This window comes from Lutra lutra, chromosome 10 (genome assembly GCF_902655055.1).
Source record: "Lutra lutra chromosome 10, mLutLut1.2, whole genome shotgun sequence".
In the NCBI taxonomy this organism is placed as follows: Eukaryota; Metazoa; Chordata; class Mammalia; order Carnivora; family Mustelidae; genus Lutra; species Lutra lutra.
The window spans coordinates 13,516,062-13,541,879 of record NC_062287.1 but is presented as its reverse complement, the minus strand read 5'-3'; the positions used below and the strand labels follow the sequence as shown (position 1 = coordinate 13,541,879).

General features: G+C 55.1%; 2 protein-coding genes across 6 annotated transcripts in view; one reads left to right on the top strand and one right to left on the bottom strand.

Annotated features, from left to right (window-relative positions):
• Positions 1-734, bottom strand: part of RNF214 (ring finger protein 214) — a 44,255-nt gene extending 43,521 nt beyond the window's left edge. Inside the window, exon 1 of one of the 3 annotated variants that reach the window (XM_047747368.1) lies at positions 162-734. In XM_047747368.1, coding sequence (XP_047603324.1) covers positions 162-548 — 387 coding nt within the window. In that variant the 5' untranslated portion in view covers positions 549-734. The remainder of the gene's footprint in view (positions 1-161) is intronic. The other 2 variants (XM_047747370.1, XM_047747369.1) reach the window with 2 other exon arrangements.
• Positions 735-789: 55 nt separating this feature from the next.
• Positions 790-25,707, top strand: PCSK7 (proprotein convertase subtilisin/kexin type 7). Of its 3 annotated transcripts, none has more exons than XR_007130543.1 (17): positions 790-921; positions 2,450-2,566; positions 3,032-3,511; positions 4,181-4,315; positions 4,926-5,091; positions 6,237-6,327; positions 7,211-7,265; positions 7,726-7,864; positions 8,727-8,827; positions 11,324-11,491; positions 12,221-12,328; positions 12,764-12,866; positions 21,976-22,132; positions 22,697-22,791; positions 23,010-23,091; positions 23,593-23,686; positions 23,885-23,902. XR_007130543.1 is itself a non-coding variant. In XM_047747371.1 (17 exons), exons 3-17 carry the CDS (start codon positions 3,044-3,046, stop codon positions 24,658-24,660), a joined length of 2,364 nt encoding a protein of 787 aa, XP_047603327.1. In that variant the 5' UTR covers positions 790-921; positions 2,450-2,566; positions 3,032-3,043; the 3' UTR covers positions 24,661-25,707. The 3 variants fall into 3 exon arrangements, 2 of the variants coding, with proteins under 2 accessions (XP_047603327.1, XP_047603328.1); XM_047747371.1 differs by lacking the exon at positions 23,010-23,091 and adding an exon at positions 24,295-25,707 and having other exon boundaries at positions 23,885-24,002; XM_047747372.1 differs by lacking the exons at positions 790-921; positions 23,010-23,091 and adding exons at positions 1,070-1,088; positions 24,295-25,707 and having other exon boundaries at positions 23,885-24,002.
• The last annotated feature ends 111 nt before the right edge of the window (positions 25,708-25,818 follow it).

Sequence of the window (25,818 nt, the reverse complement as noted above, 5' to 3'; positions counted from 1 at the left end):
CCCGCCCCACCGCGTCGCCGGCGCCGTCCCGTTCCTAGGCCGGGACCCCTGCCCCGTCCGCACGGGCCCCCTCCACGCCCCCCGCCTCGACGACCCCCCTCCGCCCCTGCCCTGGCCCCCGGCGTCGCAGCCCCCTCCCCGCGCGCCCGCCCAGCACACACCTCCCGCGCCGCGCCCCCGGGAGGCAGTGGGGGAGGGACGGGACGCACCTGAGCGGGCGGAGCGGGGGGAGGGGGCGGCCGAGCCTCGGGGGAGGGGTCGAGCGCCGGCCCGCGCACCGCACCTCCCACTTCCGGCGGCGCGAGCGGAGCGGGCGAGGCTCGGTCTGGAGAGGAGCGGCCTCGGCGGCACTGCGCCGCCCCCGACGGCGCCCTCTGGCGGCCAGAGCCGGCACCGCGGAGGAGCCGCGGACTCCGCGGAAGCCCCCTAACGTACAAGTGGACCCTCCCGGGGAAGCGGGGAGGGAGAGAGAGGCGACGGCGAGAAGGAAGGAGACCCGGCGGAGGGAGGAGCTCCTCTGGGAAGGTCCCAGGGAGAGTCGGGGCCATGGCGATCAGAGAGAGAAGAGGAACGAGGTGTTTTTAAAAAGGTCGCAACCGAGACACCCTTTCCAGAGGACGCCATGAAGGGCAAGACCGTCCCTCCGGACAGGGCCCCCGCTGAAGACACCCCGACAACTCGGGGCGGTGGGGCCAGGCGAGCGGAGCCCAGCACGCCCGCACGCTCCCCTCCCGGCGGAGGATGCTCGGAGCGGGAGGCCCCCTAGCGCCGGTTGCTCCGGGCCGCTGGGCCGGGCCGGGGCCCCGCCGCTGATTGGCTGCGCCGCCGGGCGGAAGTGATGCTACTGTCACTGGCTCCCCGGGCTCCCGGGAAGCCGCGAGTTTCCGCAGGGAGGCGGCGGCAGCAGCTGCGGCCGGGCCGGTGAGTTGAGAACTCGGTGGGGGTGGGGCAGGGGAAGTCCGAGTGGCCCAGAGCCGGGGGGGGGGGGGGCACCGGCCCCTGAGGACCAGGGGGCCGCATCGAGGGCGCCCTCAGCCCCAGCGTGGGGGAGCCCTGGGAGACGGGACACCAGGGTCGCGGATCCCAGGGTAGTAGGGGTCCCTCTGAGGGGAGGGTCACAGTGCACGGGCCAGTCGGGGCCGGAGAGAAGGAAATCAATGAAACTGACTCGGGACTCAACCTGGTTTCTAGGAACCGGGTGGAGAGGCTGCGAGGAGGTCAGTCTCTTGGGACAGTCTCTTTCCAGGACTCAGGGCTGCCCATATTCTTTCTTTTTTTCCCCTTGGCACCTGAGAGCTGTTAAGAGACGCAAAGCAGTTGGGTGAGGTTGTGATCTGCTTCCAGGGACTATTTAAGGTTCCTTTCCCAGAAACCTGGGGTGGGAGTGGGAGACGGTCCTGCCCTGCCAATAGAGAGGAGGAAGTGGTGGTCAGGGTTCTCTTCTCTTCCGGAAATGCATGGGATCTAGGGGACTTAGAGGGGCCTGCCTAGGTGGGGCACTATCTGGCTATTTGGCAAGATGTTGTTTTACTTAGTAAGGTCTGGGAAAGGCATCTGAGTGTGTTGGGACAGTGGAGGCTGCTGGAGGGCCGCGAGGAATTTGAGAGGGAATGCGCCTGGGAATGCAAAGGAGACACGGAATGCAGCTTTTTGGAGGGAAAAGTCAGGTGGCCTAAGTTCTCTTCTCCCTTTCCAAAGAGATTTCAGTAAAATACCTATTTTTCTGTCACGTTTTGGGTTGGATCCCTTTGGGCGCGTGTGGGTAGGAAGCCCTGCCTCGGGGTGACACCAGCACAGAGCAGATGACTCCAAAGGAACCCAGTCGCCAATAGGTACACACAGGTTCTGCTGCCCCCCTCACCTGTCCCTGGCCCCACCGTTGCCCCCTGGTTCTAAATGTGGCCTTTCTGAAATCAAACCATGGCTGGCGATCCCAAGTTTGGAGCGTAAGCCCTCACTTACAGGCCACCCAGCCAAGTTCGTGCTGAAGGATGGCCATGTTTAGTGCTACTTTCCAACTGTCTGATCATTTCTCCTTTCCTGGTTGCCCACATGCTTTTTAGGCCTGTTCAGTTTTGTTTGCATTCTCGGGTTTTCACCATTTCCTCTGCTTCCTACCTCTTACTGCCCCTGGCATCCATCAGAGGTACAGAAATCAGGACGTTAGCTACCACCTCGTCTTCTAGGAAATAGTACTCTCTGCTTCTCTAGGAGGGTGTCTTGGCAACAGTTCAAGCCCTCTTCTGGACCTCTGGGGAACAAAGAAAAGAGGGTGGCATGATGGTTAGGATAAGAAGTGGGGTTTCTGTGCCAGTCTGCAACCCACTTGAGATCCCTGGAAATGACATTTGATCATTGGCCACTTCCCTTGGTCACAGGTCATGGCTAGCCTCTGCTGGCTCCACTGAATTTGGAATGACACCATTTCTTCTTTGCTTGGGGCCCACAGGTCTGCAGTCTGTGCTCAGAACCGCCACTCCACAAGACAAATGCCTTGTCTCCATTTGCACAAAATGAGTGTGAGGTGGTTAGCCAGACCAGGAGCTCAACCTCGCACAGAGCCCAGGTAGGACTGGGGCACCCGCGTGGTGAGTCAGCCCTGAGGACAACTGGACTGAGATGTCAGCTGGGGGGAAGATTTATGTCCCCTCGAAATAAGGGAGGAAGAACAGTCATGATTTTGCCAGTCACCTACGGGAGCGATACGACTTTTGAGCCCTTTTCAGAGTCGCAGTGGCAAAGAGCAGTGTGGTGCCTGTTAGCAGTTGGACGTCCTCCCTGATTATCTGGTGAGATGGCATTGCCATCCTGCCGCCTCGCGGGTATCTGCTGGGGTTGTACCTGCTCATACCCCACACCCCGCCCGTTGCTCTGGAATAAATGTTTATGAAAAGAGAGGATCCCGTGTTTACAAACGTAAACGGAGTGGATTGGGAGGTTGTAGGCTGGTTGTCGGTGACCTACAGGGATGGCTTGGTCTCCTTATAGATTCCCCACAGGGGTCCCTGATTTCCTTTCTGTTTGTCTGCAGCCTGCTGCTCTGATGCCGAAGGGGAGGCGGAAAGTGCCACACTTGGATGCCCCCCTGGGCCTATCCACCTGCCTCTGGCTGGAGTTGGCCGGGCTCTTCTTGCTGGTTCCCTGGGTCATGGGCCTGGCAGGGATCGATGGGCCCAGAGCCCACGGTCCAGGGGGGCTAAGCTGGGCCGTGCACCTGGACAGCCTGGAAGGCGGCGGTCCGGAAGAGACTCTGGAGCAGCAGGCAGATGCCTTGGCCCAGGCAGCGGGGCTGCTGAATGCTGGGCGCATCGGGGAGCTGCGGGGGTACTACCTCCTCATCCAGCCGGCGGGGCAGCAGCAGGGGCAGCCGGCGGAGGCTGTGCGGCGGCAGGCGGAGGCCGTATTAGCTGGGCACGAGGCTGTGCGCTGGCACTCAGAGCAGAGGCTGCTCAAGCGGGCCAAGCGCAGCGTCCACTTCAACGACCCCAAGTACCCGCAGCAGTGGCACCTGGTGAGCCTGGCCCTGCCGCCTGCAGCCCTCAGGCGGAGAAATTGGGGTGCTCTGTTCTCTAGAGGGCCTTTGACCCTATTACTCTCCCGTTGCCCCGTCCTTTGCCTGAGGACACGTTTCATTTCTGTTGGCTTCGGTGGCATGTTTTGCCCTCGGGCTCCTCCTTCCCTGTGCTGGCTTCTGGAGAGCCAGAAGTTGGGGTGTGGGTGCTGGGGCGAGGCTGCCCGGGCTCAGATCCAGCTCCTCCATTTATGTGGAGATCGTAACAGTGTGTACCTGGCGGAGTTCTGATTGGGAGAAGTGAATTAATATGTGTGTGCCTGATGCTTTGTAAACACTTGGTACCACGTTATGTTTTGTCGTGTTCATAGGATATACGTTATATGGCCGAATCGTATCCTCCAACGCTTGTCCTTGCCACCGTTTCACTTTTAGCACCGGTGAAGGATGCCAGGCCTTCCTGGAGAGCGAGCCTGTGGCAAAGCCCTCCCTTGTCCCTCTGTCCCCACCCAGACCTCTCAGTCCACAACCACTGTGCGGCTCTTTGGTGGTGGCCGGGAGGGAAGGAAAAAGGGACTGCGAGCTCTGACTCATCTGTCTGTGAGCTATGTCGTGTGTCACTAGGCTCCCAAGGCTCTGGAATAGTTCCTGAGCCTATGTTTCCCACAGAATAACAGGCGGAGCCCTGGCAGGGACATCAACGTGACAGGTGTATGGGAACGCAATGTCACGGGGCGAGGGGTGACTGTGGTGGTGGTGGATGACGGAGTGGAACATACCATCCAGGACATCGCACCCAACTACGTGAGTGGCCCTGGGACGCCCCCTCCGACGCCCACATCTTATCTCCTTCTTGTTACTGCCTCAGCCTGGCCCCCTTTCTTAGGGGTCCCCGGGCCACACAGAAGGGCCTGGGAGGTGGGATGGTGTTCTTCATCCTCCCCACTCCCCCAGCCAGCGTTCCAGTCTGGCAGTTAAGACCCGGGGAGAGAACTTGGGGTGGCACTTCCTGGTTCCGGCTGCTGCTCCCTGCCCTGGGGAGTAAGGAGTGGCCTCTGGAGGCAACTTGCCTCTCCCCAGAGTTCTGAGCACCTTCCTCCTCCAAAACCTGCTCTTTAGGTAGCTCTAAATCTCTTATCCTGGGCTTCCCAAGCTGCAGGGCTGTCTCCTGGGCCCGTTTCTGTAACGGACAAGAGAGAAGTTTGCTGAGACCTGGGGCACTTCTCAGTTTTGCCCCATGTGTCCTGTTCTCACCTCTGCAGCCTGAGAGAGAGGGATGGGCCTGTTGTGCTGGCTGGGAGCCCCAAAGTCCCAGGTTCCCCCAGGTCTCCTCTCCCCCTGAGCGCCAGGACCCAACCCATTAAAACTTGTGAATGACCACGTGAATGACCACGTGTCCCCTCCAATGTTACAGAGCCCTGAGGGCAGCTATGACCTCAACTCCAACGACCCTGACCCAATGCCACACCCAGACGCGGAGAATGGCAACCACCATGGCACGAGGTGTGCGGGAGAGATTGCCGCCGTGCCCAACAACAGCTTCTGTGCCGTCGGAGTGGCCTACGGGAGCCGCATAGCAGGTACCTTCCACACTAGCCTCGGTGGGCTTCACTCCCCGCCTGCTCCTCTCCCAAGGGCTGACCGTGTTGATCCCCCTTTCAACACACATGGAATCAGGCAAAGGATAAGTTTATGATAGATAGATCTGTAGGACGTATCAGGTCATTGATTTTTGTCAGTGTAGTGGTGTTTCAAACATGTCGTTAGCCGCAAACCCTATTATATAAAACATATCAAAGTGGGAATGGTCTTGAAGTGGGACGGAGGCCTCAAGCCCCAACCACTCACTCACTTGCCCCCTTTCTCTGATCGTGGTTATGTCCCATCAAATGACCCAGCTCACTATAACAATAACTCCTTTTCCTTATCTAGATTATACTTGTATTTCCATAATTTCCCAAGTACCCTTTTAGTTGCCTCTCTTCCTTCATCCAGTCTGTCTGTGGAGACTCCCCTCCCATCTCCCAGCCCTTCTGAAAGTTGCTGTCTGCGCTCCCTCCTCTAAGGAGAGCTGAGCAGCCCTGGCCCCTACTGGAGCTTGTTCTAAGGCTCTTTCTGTTAGTCTTCCTACATCAAGAGGGAACGTACATCAAGGGGGAACGGGAAGAGCCTGAGTACGGAAACCCTCCCGGACTGCTCATAAGTGCTTGGAACCTGCAGACTGAACGGATTGGCTGTATTCCCCTTACTCTCCAGCAGAGGGCAGTAGCCCTCTCCATAAAGGAGCTCCAGAGTGAGCCAGAAACTTCCTGACCCCAGTCCCCTCCCAAAGCTCCATCTGTTGCTACCTGACCACCAGGATGTGACCCACCCCATTTTAGAGGGTAAAAGTAGGCATCCGTGGAGCAGTAATGGTCATAGGTACCATTTATTGGACACACTGTATGTGTCAAGCACTGCACCCGGGCTCTACAAGATTAAGGATGCAAATAAGGGAAACTTGACTGCCTACATTCTAGCCCAGGCCTCGTTCCACCAGCCCCAATGATCCTTAGAATCCAAGATTCAGCATTAGTTAAACAAACAAGCCCATTCTGGTACATACACATGGTCTAAAAAAAGAGCTCTTAGCAGGGAAAGGAAGCCTCCCTATGTGGCTCACCACCACCAGCTCCCCATCAGGGACCCACGTGGTCGGGGAGCTGATGCGGCCTTCACCGCCCAGGTATCCGGGTCCTGGATGGGCCCCTCACGGACAGCATGGAGGCTGTGGCGTTCAACACACACTACCAGATCAACGACATCTACAGCTGCAGGTACGGCTGGGCAGGGACGCGCAGCCCCCACAGCGGAGCAGCAGGTGCCTGCTGGGGTCCTCTTGCCGCCTTCAGGCCGGAAGTCCGCCACCCGCGTCTCCAAACCCCCGGCCCTGGGTTCTCCGTCGTAAGCCCCACGCCACCCCATCATCAGGGGCCCACACGAGGAGTGTCTGCCCCGTGTTTACCTGTTTCATGAGCTCCGAAGGGCTCCTTTCCCACCACAGCCCAGCAGAACACCCAGTGCCAGTTCCCGCCACCCTGCAGCATAAATGCAACTGCAGCTTTGGGTTCTGGCAATGGGTGGGGAGCGGGCGGGGCCTGGGCTCCTGAGAAAGGGGAAACCGAATTTGCGCCGCCCTCACAGCACCGATGGCACCTGGCACCGGCTCTTCCCCCAGCCCACACCCCCTTAAATGCATGATGTCATCCATAGAGGACATTTCCCTTAGAGAAGGAAGAGAGAGCCCCTCAGACCCAGGAACTCACACAGACAATGTAGGTCCTTTGTGGGTACTCTGCCATCGAGCCTTGTCTGAGATCCCTAGATCAGAAGATGGGGTGTCCTCCAGTCCCTCTCTACCAATATGTGTTGTCTCCTGCTCCCTGGGACCCAAGAAAGGATTTTCAGGGGCAGGTGAAGGTGGTCCTAGACGGGGAAAGTTTCTAAGGGAAAAAAAGAGCCTTGTCATGTACTTCCACTTTCCACTTTGGAGTGAAGGCTGGATCTTTGAACCCTGTGTCCTTTAATCATGGGGGCCTGGACTGGAACCCTTGGGAGGACAGGAAGAGCCCAGGCAGGGCGTGGTCACTTGGGAATGGGAAGCCTGGATGGGCCACCACAGTGGGGCTCTGGCTCTTCCCTCTGGGTATTTCTCAACAGCTGGGGACCAGATGATGATGGGAAGACAGTGGATGGCCCCCACCAGCTTGGAAAGGTAACTGAACTGTGTGAAGATTGCGAGACCAAGGATACCCTCTTAGTTCAGGTCAAGTCGTTCACTTTCCCAGCCTACCCCATCTGTGGGGCCAGACTTACAGCATCCAGACCCACCACCTCCTTTGGGGCGACTCCTTCTAACCTGGAGGTGGGGCAGCACAGGGGACACCAGTTCTTAGAGAAGTGGACGGTGCCTTGAGTCATTTCCCTGTGATTCTGCGCTTGCCCCCTCATCACTGGCCCCACAGATCTGATAAGCAGCAGACTCATCAGACACTTGCTCAACTCCCAGCTCCCTCCCTTTCTTGCTTTCCATCTTTAAATCTCTCTCCACTGTTGGCCCAATGCCTTTGGGCTTTTTCCCTTTTTCTTTCTGGAAGGGGAGGAGAGGATTGGTATGGAAGGTAGAGGTCTTTCTCTGAGCTCCTCAGCTGACCCATGACCATTGTCCTCCTCAGGCTGCCTTGCAACACGGGGTGATTGCTGGCCGCAGGGGCTTCGGGAGCATCTTTGTGGTGGCCAGTGGCAATGGCGGTCAGCACAACGACAACTGCAACTACGACGGCTACGCCAACTCCATCTACACCGTCACCATAGGTAGTGGCCTGCGGTTGTGTGTGCAGGAGTGCTTGGTGTGTCGCTCCATGGGGAGGGGACTCTGTTTTGGTGTGTGTGGGACTCAGTGTGGAGGGGGTTGTGTATTTTGGGGTGTGTATCCCTCGGCGGTAGAGGGCTTCCATATTTTGGGGTGTGTGTGTCCCTCAGTGGGGAGGGGGGAGGGGCTGTGGATTTGCGGGGTGCCCTGGCTTCCATGGTGTCTGTCTATGTGAGCATGATCTTGTCTTCAGAGCCATATAGTTAGGAGGGACTAGCCCTGCTTCTGGGGATCTCAGGACTTCCTTAGATGTCACCATACCCCAGGAACACTTTCAGCCTGTCATCTGGTTAGGCCTCTGCTCCAGCCTCCCTTCCCATGGGCCACTTGGCTCCTGCTTGAAGCCTTCCCTGACCCCTACGAGCCTGAATGAAATGCCCCATCCCTGTGCCCCCCACCACAACATCTGCTGCCCCAGTTGCATTTACTTACCTTACTTCCTCTCTGACTTTTGGCTCCTTGAGCTCGAGACTGTGGCCTTTTCCATGTGGCCCCGATGCCTCTCCCACTGTGGGACCCGCAGTAGATCATTAATGAGTGAATAAACATGGAGAATGGTGAATGTGTGAACAGATGAGTAGTAATCAAGGGGAACACCCCCAGTTCTACCGTGGGGCCTACTGGAAGAATGGTACTAGGGCCCAGAATCCCTTCTGCTGTTTGAGGTTACCTGTTCAGGTGAGGCGTATGTGCCCTCTGAGGCACTTGGGGGGCAGAGATCATTTTTTAAACACAGGACAGCCTCCCAGACGATAACTGATACCATCAGGCCCCTGGCGCGCGTCTCCCCTGCTCTGCCCCCAGGCGCTGTGGACGAGGAGGGACGGATGCCTTTCTATGCCGAGGAGTGTGCCTCCATGCTGGCGGTCACCTTCAGTGGTGGGGACAAGATGCTCCGAAGCATTGTGAGTGCCTCCTGTGCCCTGCGCTCCCCGTCACTGTCCCACAGGACACCCCTCAGGCAGCACGGCTGTCTTTCTCAGGGTCGCTGCTCCCCCACCCCGCCCGCCCCTCCAGTTCCTCTTCCCCAGCAGATCGGGGTCTCATCCGGGCATGCCACTGTTGGGAAATCGGAACTAGGACCCTGAACAAACCTGTACGTGGTTTTTACCTTCAGCATTTTAACTTACGGATATATGTATTTTTATAGAGACTAGTACGCATCACCCTGATTAAAGAACTCTTTTGAAATGTCTTCTTTTGGTGGAATTTGGGCTTTGGCTAATTCCTGTGGGCTTAGGAAATAATCTTCATTCCATTACTCTTCAGCCCTTACATAAATACTATGAGCTCTGGTCACGTTCCTCATCGGCAGTAAAGCTAGTGGTTGTTTTCACGGGATGGGTGGGAAAAGGGGTCTGGGAAATGTCTGTAAACCCAAGAAACACTTCTTTCCTTGGAGCTAGAATTGGAGCCGTGTCCAACAAGGGATCAGAGCAGGGGAGTGGAGCTTGTCACACTGGGGAACCTTTTAAAGAATTCAGGCTCTGCTGCCCACACCCGCTGGCTTAGCTCCATCCCGGCGTGTTCAGGCCAGGTCTCTGGACTGGGACCCCAGAGCTCCAGGGAAGAGCTGGGCTAGAGCCTGGGGGTGTCCTCCTTCTCCAGAGGCCTAGGGACAGACGTCTTTGTCTTCCTGCTGGGTCACATTCCTTCTCCAAAACTGAAATTCTATTTTGCCAATAAGTGACTTCTGGCCAACGCATGGTTCCAAGGCCCTGTGCCTGTGGCCCTCTGCCTCCCGCCCCCGCCCAGGGAGAAGGAAAAAGGGAGTGGGCTAAAGGAAACACATCAGAGAGGCTTTGCCCAGCAGGCAGGCGTCGGATTCAGAGGGCCCCCTGCTCCCCAAAGCCAGGCTGGGTGAGAGGAAAGAGCAGGAGCAAACTGTGCTCTTGGTGCCCTGGCAGAAACTGGGGAGCCCACTCGCCGAGGCCTCCCTAGCATCATTGAGACCTGCTCGGCAGTGGCTGGCTGTTCTAACTCCCCTCCCCTTCCTACTCCCACCCCCGCCTCCACCTGAACTGTCACTGGCCCAGAAGTGAGAGGAGTTTGTGTAGCCAAGGTCCCAGCTTTGGGATGTTTTTGCCTTGGAAACCCCGCTGCCAGTTCCCGCTCAGTGACCGCGGACTCCTTGGGGGCAGGGCGAGCCGCCTGTGCTATTCCCCCGCTGGGCGCCTGGGGTGCTCCCCTGGACTTTCCCAGGGCTGCCTGGGGCTCCTGCCGCCCTAGGCATGTTCACGGCCCTCACAGCTACCCCTGAGACTATCCCGTGATGCTGTTTCCTTAACAGGAAAAAACCCAATCTGCTCCCTGGCACAGACCAGCCTTCCCAGTCTCGTTGAGGCTGCAACTTGGAGGGCTTTTTCCTTTTTCTTCTGGGAGCACACGGGGTCTGAGTGAAAACCCCATCTCTTGGCGGCCGCTGTAACAGCTGGGAGGGAAGCAGTGAGGACAGAGGAGAAGGGGTTCTTGGCAGAAGTTAGCATCCTGGTATCTGACCCAGAGAGAAGCCTGGAAGGAAAAAATTCTCTAGTCTTAACATTGGCACCATGTCCTAGATCCAAAGAGCCACAGCGTGGGGCAGACTTAGGCAAACCCTTTATGGCTCCAGGGTGAATGAGAGCATGAAAAGAAGAGCTTGATGCCATCTCTCCCCGTGAGGTAACTCCCCTTCCCCGCCCCCACCTACTGTCGCCTCCCACCTCAGAACCACAGGTAGAGAAGGGGGGCTCTCGGGAACCACACTGAGGCACCAGGCCCAGAGCAGTGAGGCAGTTTGGGCCAGGGCGGGCAGGCCGTGTAGACACGAAGCCCGCACTGAGCTCACAGGGTGGGCAAGGACTCAGTTCCCTCTCCCTGGGAACACACTCCCTTTGTTCCCACTGATGTCACTCCAGCCCTTGTCGCCGAGCTGCCAAGTTGGATTTCCTTGAATGGTGCCGTCACTGTTGTCCCAGCTCCAGCTGGGGCCCAGGAGCTCCCTCAGCCACTTCCTCTGTCTAGCATGGCCGCAGGTCCTGGAGGGTCAGGGTGGGGAATTGGGGAAGCTATTATTAGAGGAGCAGGAATCAGAAAGGCTGTCTTCTGCACCTAAGGCATCTCCCACAGCGCTCTCTCCTTTCTGCCTGCAGCCAGACCCTCCAAAGTAGCTCTTTAGTCTTTACTCATCTTTTCTCAGTTCTCCAGAGCTTGTCCTGCAGGGCCTCGAAGGGCTAAGGATCTCCTTTGTGCTGACCCGATAGTGGGCCTCCCTCTGGTCAGAGGTTGGTTCTCACAAGGGAAGGGCCCACCCGAGAGGCTTACTCTGAGCGCCCATCCCCCACTCCCCTACCCACCCCCCCCTCCCCATAGCACCCGTGCACTCTGTGTCTAACCCCGCCCTCCCCCCGTCCACTCCCCAGGTGACCACTGACTGGGACCTTCAGAAGGGCACAGGCTGCACCGAGGGCCACACGGGGACTTCGGCTGCGGCCCCCCTCGCAGCGGGCATGATAGCGCTGATGCTGCAGGTGCGGCCGTGCCTCACGTGGCGGGATGTCCAACACATCATTGTCTTCACAGCCACGCAGGTGAGACCCAGCCGCCTTCCCCACGCTTCTGCTTCCGCGCACGTGCAGGGAGCAGGCGGCTTCAGACTCGCCCAAACTCGAGGGGCCAGATGCTTTCCAGAGTTGCCGGTGTGTAGAACAGGTGCGAGTGGCCCGTCAAGATTTCTGGCCCGAACTCGTTCGTACCTGCTCTGCCTGAGCCATTTCACCAGCCGAGCAGCACGCTGGGCTCCCTTCCTCCGGGGCCTGTGACTCCTGGCTCCCTCTCCAGGAGCAAGCCGGGAGGGTGGTGACTTCATGAGGCTTGGACCTTTTGTTCCAGCTCTCCTTGGGGAACCCATTCCCCTCGGCCCCGAGTGGGAGTTTGGCCCAGGTCAGCCAACAGGGGCAGCAAGGAAACCCGAGTTACGTTGTTGACCTTGTAGTTGCCCCTTGAACAACATGGGTCTCGATGCATGGATCTGCTGTAAATGTATTTTCTTTTCCTCAAGATTTTCTTGATAACATTCCCTTTTCTCTAGCTGACTCTACTGTAGGAATACAATACATTATCGATGTGACATACAAAATTGGTGTTTATCAACTGCTTCCGTTCCCCGTAAAGCTCCTGGTCTGCAGGGGGCTATTCGTAGTTAAGGTTTGGGCAGTTAGAAGTTACACATGGAGTTTCAGCCATGTTGAACTGACTTGTTCGAGAGTCACGCATACCTCGGAAATCCCCGAGACTAAGCGGCACCTCTGTTCTCGCAGTATGAGGATCGCCGTGCCGACTGGGTCACCAACGAGGCTGGCTTCAGCCACAGCCACCAGCACGGATTCGGCCTGCTCAATGCCTGGAGGCTCGTCAACGCAGCCAAGGTGAATGGGTGTTGGCAGAGCGGGGACCCCTGCCTGGCAGGATGGGGGGGCTGGGGGGCAAATGCCTAAAACCTTGCCTGGCACGTCGTAGGCTCTTAATAAATGTTCTTCGTTTCGTTTACCCTCATGCCATCTGATACCCATTTTTCAAACGGAGAAGCAGGCTCAACACGCTCACAGAAGTTTCCGAACTGTTAGCGAGTGTAGCTTGGGGCTCCCAGGGTGCTCTGGTCATCCTCTCGCACCCTGGACGCAGCCACTCGCCTCTGGTTCCGTGTTTTGGTGCCGTAGGGAGCGCTCCTGGGTGTCGGCAGGAGCCTCGGGAGTGAAAAGAGGTGATGAGGACAGGAGAGAGAAGAGCTGGGCCCCGAGAATCGAGTGGATGAGTGCGCGCGGCCCGTCTCGCTCATCACCACCACCCCTTTCCTTTACTAGATCTGGACCTCTGTCCCTTACTTAGCTTCCTATGTCAGCCCTGTGTTAAAAGAGAACAAGGCTATCCCGCTGTCCCCCCACTCACTGGAGGTCCTGTGGAATGGTAAGTAGTCAGCAGAAAGGGGGTTAATCTCGGGCCTGAGGTTTGGGGCGGGGTGCCGGGGAAGTCCAGCTCATCGGCCCTGCCCGACTCTGCCCCCTTCCTTTAGGAGCTGAGCTCCAGGCAGACCTGTGGAGTTTTCTTTGACCATTTTAGGACATGTTGCCGCTTCTGACTTGGCTGGCCCCCTGGCTGCTTAAATAAGACCTTTCTCCTGAGTTACTAGTAGTGGAAGGAGCTGCTGAGCAACCGGTTAGAAGGGCGGGACAGGGGGAGGAGTGGCCCTGGGACTTGAGCCGGAGGCAGGACTTGAAAGATGCTGCTCTGACTTCCAGGCTGGGGACTGGCCAGGCAGTGCCCTTCAGCCCAGTGGCCTTTGGATGAAGAAAATGAATCTCTTCCTTTGACTCTCCGGCTTGTGTGATACAGAAGCCTGGTGGGGTGTTTGGGGCGGGACAGGAGGATGCCGATGTCTCCCCCCCCGGGAGCGGTTATCTGTCCTCTGTCCCCGCCTCCATCACACCCAGGCTCCGTGGGGTTGTGTGAAGTGCTGCGGTTGAACCCCTTCCCGGACAAGAGGGCAGCGGGATGGGGACGCTTGTGCCCGACAGCAGATTCCCCCGAGTTCTGAGTGAGAGTTTCCGTACTCCCAGCTCCGAGGGGGATTTTTTTTTTCCCCCTTAAAGAATTTTGCCAGGCAGAGTTATTTGCTATTTTTTGTGAAGATTGAAGCATGCCATGTTTTGGGCCCAAATTAGAACTCCCTGCTCACTTACCCCGGTTTGATCCTAGAGAGTGATCAAACCAGAGCAAGAATAAGACGAGGAATGGCCAAAGAAGGGAGCCAGAAGGGAGGGGCAGGGCAGCTTCCCTCCGGTGGAGGTTTCCCCAAGAAGTGTTCCATTGTCTATCTCCCTAACCGTGTCTGTCACTTGCCCACTCCCTCTACGTGGAAGGAAATCCACAGGCCCGGTTCGTCGCATTTTCCGTAAAAGGAATGCTGTCTTGGAAAGGGCATCCGCCAAGGCAGAGAAGTCCAGGAACATTCCTGGGAATGCAGTTCAGTCGGAACCCCTAGGCTTTGCACTGATGAGTCTTGGAGATAGTGAACCTTTTAACCGGGACCTCTCACCCAGCACTCCCCACTGTCCTTTAACTAGCAAAGTAATGCAGAGTCGCACTTGCCAAATGGGAGTTAACTTAGAAGAGGGCTGGGGGCCTTTCCAACCTTGTCATCCTCTGCTTCCCACTGGCCAGGGGACCTTGCCCCAGCACGGGTGACAAACCTCCCCGGCAACCGCTTCTTTGTCACTAGGAAGCATAAAAGCAAAGACACGTTGTCCTGGGCCGAGGAGAGTGGGAAATGGGCTAGTGGGCAGAGAGGATGAAGCAAAGGGAGGTGTAGACCCAGAGTTCTGCTAGCGTGGAGGGCAGCAGGCAGGACGGCTGCGAATTTCTGAGTTCAGCGAAGGTGTCTTCTCTCTTGTGGCTCCATTTATCCTCCAGCAGACAGGACAGAAAGTACAAGCCTGTGGGCGCACTTGGAGGTTGAAGGGACTGTAGTTAATATGGTTTAGAGTGACTAGACAGTCCACAGATATGCCCCTGTGACCAAGCTTGGTCTTTTCCCCCAGACCGGGGGGGGGGGGCGGGGTGGGAATCGGTGTCCGAGGGCTCAAAGTCAGCTGTTTCTAAGAGGGAGGGAGCTGAAGGTCACCGAGAGAAGAGAGGAGGTGTGGTACTGCTAACACTGTAGAGGGGTGGTGTCCTACAGAACTTTCCACAGTGATGGAAATGCTCTCTACCCACTGGCCGTGTGAGGGCTATTCGACACTTAAGATGTGGCTAGTATGAATGAGGAGCTAAGTTTTAATTGTATTATATTTAACTTCACATAAATAACCACGTGTGCCGCCGTGCTGGGCAGTGCATGAGGGAGCCGGACAGAGGATGTGGGGGGAAAAGGACCGGGGCCCCTTGGTTGCCATAGAGCTGCCTCCGGGTCTGAAATCACTACCAGAGGGCAGGAGGGGCAGCGGGGTTGGGGAGGAGTGTCTAACACACGAGCGCGTCTGCACGTCTTCAGGAAATGAAGCCCCTCGTAGTTACCCTGTTACCCTACTTGAAGCCTGAGTGTAACAGACGAGGCCTCCATGGAGGCAGGAGTCCTGCTGCCGCTCTGTGCCTCCCCTGTCCCTCCCACCCTCTCCCTCTGCACGGACTCTTCTCCTGCCTTCACACGCCCTTGGGTCACCTATGGGGAAACAAATGGAAGTCCCTGCCGGCCTTTAACCTGGAACCCTTAAAAGTGAATGAACTAAAGCCACTGGTCACTTTTTTTTTTTTTTCAAAAATTTTATTTATTTATTTGTCAGACAGAGATCACAAGTAAGCAGAGAGACAGGCAGAGAGAGAGGAAGGGAAGCAGGCTCTCGGCCAAGCAGAAAGCCAGATGCGGGGCTCGATCCCAGGACCCTGGGATCATGACCTGAGCCGAAGGCAGAGGCTTTAACCCACTGAGCCACACAGGTGCCCCAGCCACTGGTCACTTTTATCACCCCATCTCTACCACTAAAGACTCAGTTCCATGGCTCACAGTGCCCCCTTTCCCGGTCAGGCATGGGGGTTAGTTCAGAGTTCATCCTTCTTGACCTTTCTGCCGCTGTGACCCTATTTACCGGGCCCGGGCAGCAGCCTCCCTGTGCAGCCTCCATGACCTCCTCTCTCCAGAGCCCTCTCTTAGCTCCGCTGCCGAGGTCCTCGCGTCCTTTTTGGGCCCAGTCACCATTCCCAGCCCGTGAGTGCCTCCTCACACTCCTCTGTGGCTCTGTCTCTTCCCTCGGGTCTCTCCCTCCGCCGTGCAGCAGTTCTCATGACTTCCACGAAGGATTCTTGGCTCGAAATCTCGTCCTCTGATCCCTTACCGGTGAGAGGGATAGAGATTGTCAGAGCTCCCCCAAGATCACGAGTGGAGGAAGCCCTGGGACCTTCTGGTCAAGGGGGGAGAGTTGAGAAAGACCCTGACTTATTCCCAAATGAGAATAATTAGACGGTCCTCATCAGCTGGGACTTGAATGCTTCTTGCGAGCCAAGCACCCTTCTGAGTTTTCCTTCATTTAACTCCGTAACTCACTTGGTTCCAGCGTCCCCACGTGCGCGGCCACCGGAGTCTGTCTGCACCAGTAGAAAGGGCATGTCGCATGGCCCCACACATATCCTAACACAGACGGGCTCTCGTGGGACTCTCTTCGGATTCCATTCTGTTCTGTGACATTCTGGAACATGGCATTGATGCTTTGTGAGCCCCTTGTCTGCCACGTTAATGCTCTCCTCCAGCCATGCCACCGGTGTCCCCCTGCAGCTTCCTCTACCTGTGTCACCGTGCAGTGTTGGGTGTCCCACCAGCACACGGCACATCACAAATACGACATTTCAGATTTCATTGTCACCCTCCAAAAGCCAGCTTACTTTCCAGGTTTCTCCCATTTTCCGTCAGTGCTCTTGCCTTGCTATAGAGTCGCACGCTTGAAGCTCTGGCGTGGTCAGCCACTCCGGACCCCTTGCTTCTCCCCAGGTCTTGCCCTGTCCATTCCCATGCAAAGCCGTCTTTCCGTACTTCTCTGCAATGTCTCTCGATCGATTCACTCATTCATTCTGCTAACGCGAGACCCACCTCGTTCCAGGCACTGCATTAAGTTCTGGGGATTCAGAGATAAGACAGGATTCCTGCCCTTAGGACCTCACAGTCTGGGAGGGGGAAGGCAGCCTGTCTGCTGTAGAGATGACACAGTGTCAGAGAGACAACCCCCACTCAGGCAAAACAGGAGAGCTCTTAGAGAAGCTAGGGACCGACCTAAGCTGGGGGAAGAGGTGAGGAGGGCCATCTAGAAGCAGGGGCCACACATGTAGAGTCCACAGAACTTCAGGGAGCCTCGAGTTGTGTGGCATGGCTGGGGCAGGGCCAGACAGAACTGCCTGTGCCTCAGTAAGAAAGTTAAATGTGACCTGGAGGTCTGTATGTGGGGAGCCTTTGAGATAAGTTGTCACGAGTTGCTGGTAGGGGAGGATGAAGGAGACCAGTCCCTTGTCTTTCAGAGCTATATACTCGGTCTCTGCCTTCACATGACTCTGGGAAGGAGAAGTGAGGACTGTTAGTGGAACAAGATTGGTTATAAATTGATAAATATTGGAGTTAGGTGTTAAGAACACCTGTTCTATTTTTTATATATGCCTGGAATTTTCTGTAGTCAGAATGTATATGTATGAATGTATATATAATGTATATAATATATATATTATATATATATTATATATATATAATGTATATATATAATGTATGAATGTATATATAAACATATACATGCATTTATGTTTTTTAACATATAAAAAAGATTTCCAAGTTTTTGAGCTTGAGCAACTGTCTAGTTGGTAGTGACATAAAATGAGATGAAGACCCCAGACCCAAGAACAGATCTGGGCAAGGGCTGGGCAGTATGAAGGACCAAGGCCTGGAATTTGGCTCTGCTGTGTTTGAGATTTCGGGCAACACCTAACGGTTATATCCAGAAAGCAGGAAGTAAGTTCAAAAGGGAAGAAAAGGTCTGGGGAGGAGGTCCGCAGGGTAGGTGGGCAGACGAAGGATAAAAGGATGAAAGAGGACCCGGCAAACGGACTGGGACTGCGTTAAAGCGTGGTGGTCCGAGGAAAGACCCTTCCGGAGGAGAACAGGAGGGATGAGATGGGCTGGTGGGGGAAGGGGGGAGGAGGAAGTGAGGAGGATGGAATCTTGGGAACTCAGGGCTGTCTCAGTGAGAGAGGGCAAGGAGACAAGGACAGAAGGGGCGGTCCTGGGTTTGCTGCACAGGCCCCTGGTGCCTTCGAGAACCGTTTCCAGGTCCTCATAGGGGCAAATGCTCCATCTCAGCTGGTTGAGTAATTCGTAGAGGCAGGAGATTTCTGGTTAAAGATGGCAAATTGTCATGTCCTTTTATTTCTACTTTTTCCCAAAACCTCACCAAAAGAAGAATAAAGGAATAAAAATGGTATAAGCACAAGGACAAAGAGAATGGGAGAGAGAGCTTAGCAAATGAGAGACTTCTTCACATTTTTAGAAGATGAAAAACGAATGGAGAAGTGAGCAGGGCTGAGAAAATTGCATACCAAGTGTCTGCAAGGGTGATACTAAGAAATAAGCCCCTTCATGCCCCAGAGTCCCAGCGGGCTCGGGACTCAGAATTACCATGTGCTCCAGGAGACAGTGGTGGGTATGAGGCGGAAAATAGGGATCCGTAAAAAGGTAGATGCGGGGGCACCTTCTCCCACCCTTGGCAGCCAGATGATGTCCCTTCCTTATTCTGCCAGGAGTTGGGAAATTTCTTGTCCGGAGACAGGGAATGTGCTGGGAGAGGTGGTCCCTCCCCTCCAAGCCAGCTGCCCGGATCCCAGGGCCCTGGCAGCCAGGAGCTTGGTGGTTCCTCTCTGGGGCAATGGAAGGACCCCTCACCGAAAGACTTGGAGATACAGACACAGAGGGCTCCTCCATGAACCAGTACAGGGCCAGGACGGCTGACTTTAGTTAGGGAAGCCTACCAGTACAAAACTCCACCATGCTTCGAGCTTCCGACTGGCTCTAAGCCAATATGGATCACTGGCTATTTTGGGGGAAGAAAAACAAAAAAACTCTCCAAATCCTAAGGATGTTGTTTTTGGTTGCTAAAACTCAGCCAAACTGCTTATCCTGGGATACAGGATAGGTATGGGGATACATGAGAAGGTAGAGTAAGGATACTTTCACTGAAACTGGTGGGACAGGCAGTGATTCCACAAGGAAGGATAAACCAAGGGAAGGAGAGGATGGGGGAGAGAGAAAGGGAGTGTAGGCAGAAAGGAGACAGAAGCCCAAGGCAGGAGAGGAAGGTCCCAACCCAGTGGCAGGGCAACGGATGGGAACGGGAGCCAGGGAGCCTGAGATGGAGTCGCTGGGGAAAGTGGCACTGGGGGAACTTCTGATCTGTTTGTTCATTTGAAGAAATAGTAGTCAGAAAGGTCATGTCGTTCTTTTGTGCAGTTTGGGAAGCATGGTGATGGGGGACATGGAGTAAACACAGGACAGTCACTAACTGCAGAGGGGACATCAGCAGATTGTTCAGAAAACGAAATATAATCATTATATACTACTTGGCTAAATCCCACATAAGATTTATAAGGCCATAGTAAGGAAACAAAATATTAATCTATCTAAAAATGGTGCTATAATTATTTTGAGAGGACAGAGGGGACGGCAGGGGAGGAAGAAGGTCGGTGTGGTATCAAATCCTCACGGGCTATAATTAGAAGTCGATATATAATGTCTAAAACTGATTAACCATGAAATAGTCACACATGCCCATTATTTGGGAACATGAAGGTAGATCCCAGAAGAAAACAACTGAGAGCAGTAAGAAGTGTTTGCTTCTGGAGAGTGGCCCAGGAGGATGGTGAGGGATGGGGTAGGAAATTGTTCTTTCACTTTTAAAACCATGTATACTGTCTTGACAGGAAAAATGTTAAGAATGAACAGGAGGGTAAGAAGTAGAGATAGAAAATGTAGACATCTTTTCCAAGAAGTTTAACAGTAAAGGAAAAGATGTAATATCTGATACTTACATAGTCTTAATACTCAGTATACGTCTGAGTATAATACGTCAGTATTAGTCCATGTGTATGAACTAATATAATCCTCCTGTCAAGCCTAGGAAGTAGGTACTGTTACTCTCCAAGTTTTCCAGATAAGGAAATGAATCCGCTCCTCAGAGCTAGGACAAGGCTGAGCTGGGATTTGAACCCAGGCTGGATGGAACCAGAGCCCATGTTCTTCACGTGGTGGGCAGAAGAGAGGGAAGGGTTGAGAAAGGGTTTATTTGTTTTTGGTTTTCATCTGTAGCAGCAAAGACATAAGAAGATCAGGCCAAGGACATGGCTAATGGGGCTGGTCCGATATTGGACTCTGGCCAGATAGTTGCTGTGGAAGGAAAAGAAAACCCACGAAACTTGAGAAAGTAAACAAGAGGTTGATGGAGAGCTGAGCTGTGGGATCTGAGCTGTTATTAGAGAGGAGCTGGGGTGGCGCCTGGGTGGCTCAGTGGGTTAAAGCCTCTGCCTTCAGCTCGGGTCATGGTCTCAGGGTTCTGGGATCGAGCCCCGCATCGGGCTCTCTGCTCAGCGGGGAGCCTGCTTCTCCCTCTCTCTCTGCCTGCCTCTCTGCCTACTTGTGATCTCTGTGTGTCAAATAAATAAAATCTTAAAAAAAAAAAAAAGAGGAGCTGGGCAGCACCCAAGGAGATGAAGGAAGAGATCAAAAAGGGATTGAGGAAAGCAGAGAGATGAGATGTCCTTGTGCTCAGAGAAGGTGGGTGGGACATTGGCTTGGAAGACTTGCCAGGTGGAATGAAAGACCATTCACACATGCACACATCTATGCCCAGGGAGAGGTCCATATCAGTATTTCCCAACATGTTATCAAGAAGTGTGGGAACTTCTTTGTTGTCGTTTTGCTCAGCGACTCATCTGATTGTTCTTCGCTAACGTGCATTGCTTATCTGATGAAACCCACAAAGAGAGTTTCTAAGCTGTTTGGAAGTGAGGCAGTGCTGGATAATGACGTGGCCTGGGGTGTGGTCATGGAAGTGGGTGCTGAGGTCGGGAGGTAAACAGTATGAGGTCACAATGACATGGGACAGCAGTCCTCTGGGTGCCCTGTGATAGTGGATGACGGGGGTTGGTGCATTTCCGTGAGCGAACTGGAGTGGGGCTAAGCGGGAGGCCCACAGACACACGGCCTGGAAGGCCAGAAGGTGGTGTCAAGGGTTGAGCTTTGCCTCCCGTCTTCCTTCCATGTAGCTGTCCACCACCCTGGAAGGTGGAGGTGCTGGTCTCCACCTCACCTGTTGGAACGGATCAGTGGGAAGAAGTGCTTTAGAAGGAACGGTGTCTCCTTGCCCCCTAATTTTCCACCATCCCCCAACTGAGGAATTCTTCCATGGCAGTCATTCTCATTTTTCTTAAACTTTGTTTTGAGATAACTGTGGATTCCCAGGGAACTGCAAAGCAGTGCCCAGGGGAGTCTCATGCACCCTTCTCCCCGCGTGAATGTCTGAAACAATTCCAGCCCAGTAGCAAAACCAGTGAAAGGACATGGCTATGGTCCATGAAGGATACGCAGACACACACTCCTGTTTATATGAGTGTGTGTGTGTCGGGGTGGGGGCGGGGCTCCCTCACAGGTTTGCCACACCTGGAGCCTTGGGTACCCACCACTACCACCAAGACCCAGGCCACCCCAGCCTCACTAGACTCCATAGTGTCACTCGTTGGTGGCCGTGCCTATGCCCTCAGCCCCATCCCTCGTGCCTGGCAGCAACTCACCTGGCAGCCAGCTCCACGCTGGTATCATTCATGAGGATCACGCAGCCGAAGTCGCGCTCTGCGTATCCTTGTGAGACAGGCTTTTTTTTCATTCAGCACCATTTCCTCCAAGTGTATTCCATTGGCTAGTTTTTTAGAAATTTGTACTGCCTTCTGTATGAAACACATTCATTTCTCCCCTGCCTTTGGGCCATCTCCCCTCCTGGAACATACCACTGCCCACAGCACTCTCGACCGGGCCGTGTTCATTCCCTTCTCCAGAGGCTCTCCCTGCCCCGTGCCTAGAGCCTCTCTGTTTTAGCATCAGTTATGTCCTCCTCACACCCTCTCGTTCTCCCCTTGCAGGTAGAAGGCAGAGATCATGTCCAACTTACCTTTCTATCCCCAGCATCTAGTACAGTGCCTGAAATGTAGGAGGTACTCAGTAAATTCTTCTTTGGATGAATGAATGGTTGAAGCTGCCCTGTTTGGTTCTTACGTTGTGTCTTAAATATGTGATCTTCCCAATGAGACACTAAACGAGATTTTCAGCCCCTTGAAATCAGCCACAACATCCCATTCACTCGCCTGCACTGGGTCCCGGTTAGGGCTGCGTTGGGTATCTGTATGTGGGTTCAGTGAGTATGTGCCTTTGTGTGTGTTGGGAGGAAGTGAGGGCGTAAGTGTTGATGGGGCTGGTTTCCCAGCTGCCCAGCCTGACTTCCCACAGTCAGCAGGATGGACCTGGAGATGTCGGGGCTGAAGACGCTAGAGCACGTGGCAGTGACAGTCTCCATCACTCACCCACGCCGTGGCAGCTTGGAACTGAAACTGTTTTGCCCCAGTGGCATGATGTCCCTTATCGGTGCGCCCCGCAGCATGGACTCGTACGTATGCCTGCCTGCACCTTCTGAGCTTTTTTTGGCAGTGAGGGTCTTTGCAAGGAAAAGATAGAGAAAAAGCAGACACGGACACTGTCCTCTGCAATCGTGGCACTGGCTGACTGTGGCGGCAGGAAAGCCATTTCCTACCTGCTTCGTAGAGGTCACTTACAATGTGCTAAGCACTGCACTTGACAAATACTTCCTCTAATGCTTACAAGAATGATGCAGAGGAGACTTTACCCTCTTTTTACAAATGAGGAAACAAGTCACAGAGCTAGTAAGTGCCTCAGGAAGTAACACTAAGCCTAGATCTGTCGAGCTCCCCGGCCTGTGCTCTCTCCACATCTGCTTTTCCCACTAGCATGTGCTGACAAGTCCCTCAACTCGTGGGATCTCCGGGGAAGGGATAGCACTTGGGGACCCCTCATGGTGCGCTCCCCAGTAGCTGGAGCTCTGGCCACAACAGCTATGTTCTGATGGCTCCTACAGTTAGAAATCATGTTTGTGGCAGAGGGTCGGTTCCCTGCCCCATGTCTTCTGGGTTTTCTACTCTTTTCTTCCCCCCAGAGACCCAAATGGCTTCAATGATTGGACCTTCTCCACTGTGCGGTGCTGGGGGGAAAGAGCGAAGGGGATTTACAGACTTGTGATCAGGGATGTAGGTAAGCCTGGCCCCCACCCTATGTCCCCCCCACCATCTGGTCCCTCTGGAGCTCAGAATCCCCACAGAAACCGCCCCATGGAGAATACTGCCATTGGACCGACAGGGTAGATGCCAAAAAATACACCCCATCTAGAACATGGGCCCTAAGATCTGAGACTGTTCATTGATCCTACCTCTCATGTTCCTTGGAGAAGTGACTGATCCATTTTTCCTCAGGATAGCAACAAAAATTCCTTGTTGAAACCACATTTCAAGTCCTTTCACATATAACCATCCTTCGACCAGCCCTGGTAGGCAGGTAAGGGCAGGACTAATTTTCACCATTTTTTGTTTTTTTTTTTTTGTTTTGGTTTTTTTTTTTCCTTTGTTTTTTAACTGAGGCCCACCCAAGGTCTGAAGTGACTGGCGCAAGTCATACACTATTCCAGTGAGGAGAGTGACAACCAAACCTAACTCTCCTGGCTTCCTGCCAAGTTAGGTATTCACTAGACTGCTGGTTTTCAAACCTTGCTTTAATTTAGTAGAAGGACATTTTTTTTTTCCCAAGCAAAATCCCAGCTGAAACCCTAAAATGTGAACGAGAGAAAGGCAGAACGTCTTTGCTTCGGAACCACACCTTTCAGCCTCGCTGTCTCTGTCCCTGAGGGCCCCTGCGAAGCACCTCTGTAGAACCCCTGGGCAGTGGACCGTGTGGCCGAGTCCCCCCAGGGGCTGGGGCGGGGGGGCTGGGCAGGGCCTCTGCTGTTTGCGCAGCCAGTGGGGGGACCGGGCTCACGGACTGCCCCGCTTGCGGCTCTAGGAGACGAGATGCTCCAGGCTGGCATCCTCCGGCAGTGGCAGCTGACCCTCTACGGCTCTGTGTGGAGTCCAGTGGACATCAGGGACAGGCAAAGGTGGGTGCCGGACGCAGGTGCCGGGGGGGAGGCAGCTCCTGGGGCCGGGAGAAGCCATGCAGGGAGCTCCACCGCCCTGAGACCCTTCTTGCTGTGGGCCTTCCTCCCTCCCCAGCTGTGAGGTGGGAGAACCAGTGAGGGCAAGGGGTCAGGGAACGAAGTTCAGGAGGGCGTCCTCCTCTCTTTTTTTCTGCACAGACTATTAGAAAGTGCCATGAGTGGAAAATACCTGCATGACGGCTTCACTCTGCCCTGCCCTCCTGGGCTGAAAATCCCCGAGGAAAACGGTTACACCATCACCCCTAACACCCTCAAGGTACAAGGGCTCGGCCTCCAGCTCCAGGCAGGCGGGCGGGCAGGAGTGTCCTGGGGGGTCTGGACCTTGCTGGACCTGGACTCCAGGTGACTTGAGAAGTGACGGGTTGCAAGGAGCTGGCTGGGCCCCCACTCAACTACTAGCTCTAAGAGGGAGCTCCTTGGGGCAAGTGCTTTGGGGTGGGAGAGGCAGTCCCAAAGGTGACAGATTTTCTGAGCTCATTGTTCTGGGTTGAGAAAAGCCACAGGCTTTGGGAAACCATCCCTAACTTGGGTGCTTGACTTTTCCCCAGACTCTGGTGCTGGTAGGCAGTTTTACCATCTTCTGGACCGTGTACTATATGCTGGAAATCTATCTGAGCCAGAGGAATGTGGCCTCTCACCGAGTTTGCAGGAGTGGACCCTGCCACTGGCCCCAACGAAGCCAAAAAGCCAGGGAAGAGGGGACAGAGCTAGAATCAGTGCCACTTTGCAACAGCAAGGATCCAGACGGAGTGGAGACAGAAAGTGAGGGCCCTCCCACCACCTCTGATCTCCTTGCCCCAGACCTGCTGGATCCAGGGGCCTGGGGCCTATCCCAGGACAGGAGTACCCTGAACTGCCCTCATCGTCACCTAGCCCCAGACCTGCTGCAGGGGAAGGAGGAGCAGATTTGCTGACCCAAGGCCCAACAGGCTCAATATGGGGCAGGCTCTTCCTTCCCAAAGCTGGGGAAGCTCGGAAGCCTGCTCTGAAGTCTCGGGAGCCCAGGAGAGAAGGCAGCCTAATGCTCCCATCAGGAATCCACAGGCTGGAGAGCACCCTCTGACTACGTTCAGGGAGGCCGAGGGCCTTCTTAAGGTGCAGCAACAGAAGAATCGTGCCGTGTGAACAGTGTGGCCACAGCCGCTGGGTCTTCCTCCGACGGGACAGGAGCTTCCGGTCAGAAGGTCTTGACCAAGGGCTCGGCGTCCCCACCATGGGGCAAGCCTGTCTCCTCATTTCTCCTGGGCAAGCCGGTGATGTGGGTCACAGGGACCCTCACCCATGCGTGGGTGGGGCGGCGGTTGCTTTGGCCAGAGGAGCCTCTCCGCAGAAACGTCCCCGGGGTCACGGGGGAACAGGGCTCAGGGTGAAGGCTGGGAAGAGCCTGTGGGTATATGCCTGTCCTTTTAATGACCCAGGACCTAGAAAGAGCAATCTTTTCCTGTCCTTCCTCCCCTTCCTGCCTCTACCTGGAGCCTAGGACCTACTGGTGTGATAGTTAGCCCTCGGCCCAGCACACTCACCCTGAAAGCCGCTGCCTCCTTACGCCCTGATCAGAAGCCAACCTTGAACACAGCCCTGACTCCTCCACCATCGCCCCCCATCCTCCACCCTGAGGGATCCGTACGAGGCTCCTGGCAAGGCCAGGAGGTTGGGCACGGCTCCCCAGGGCCTGCGAGGCCGGTCTGCAGCAGTATGACGGGTCTGCCACTGCCACTCCAGCCCTGCGAATTCCCTGTCTTCCTCTGCAAAGCGCTCAGGGAAACGGCCTCACCCCTGAGGCCAGCTGTCTGCCTGACCGGCTAGGACTCCTCCCGGCCTTGGCCTCCTCCCCTCTTCTGAGCTAGTTGGTTGATCTAAATTTTTTTTTAACGCTTAAGATTTGGGTTTCTCTTTTCACAGCAACATTTGGTTGAATGTTTTTCTGCACAGCTTTTCCAAAATAAAAACCTTCCACGCAACTCTGCCGCTCCCCATCCCTTTTCATCTGCCTCCCAGAGCTCATGAATGTCGCTCCTCTTGGCCTTTGGTCCCCGGTCCCTGAGATTCACTCCTCCTCTGCCTGAGCCTCT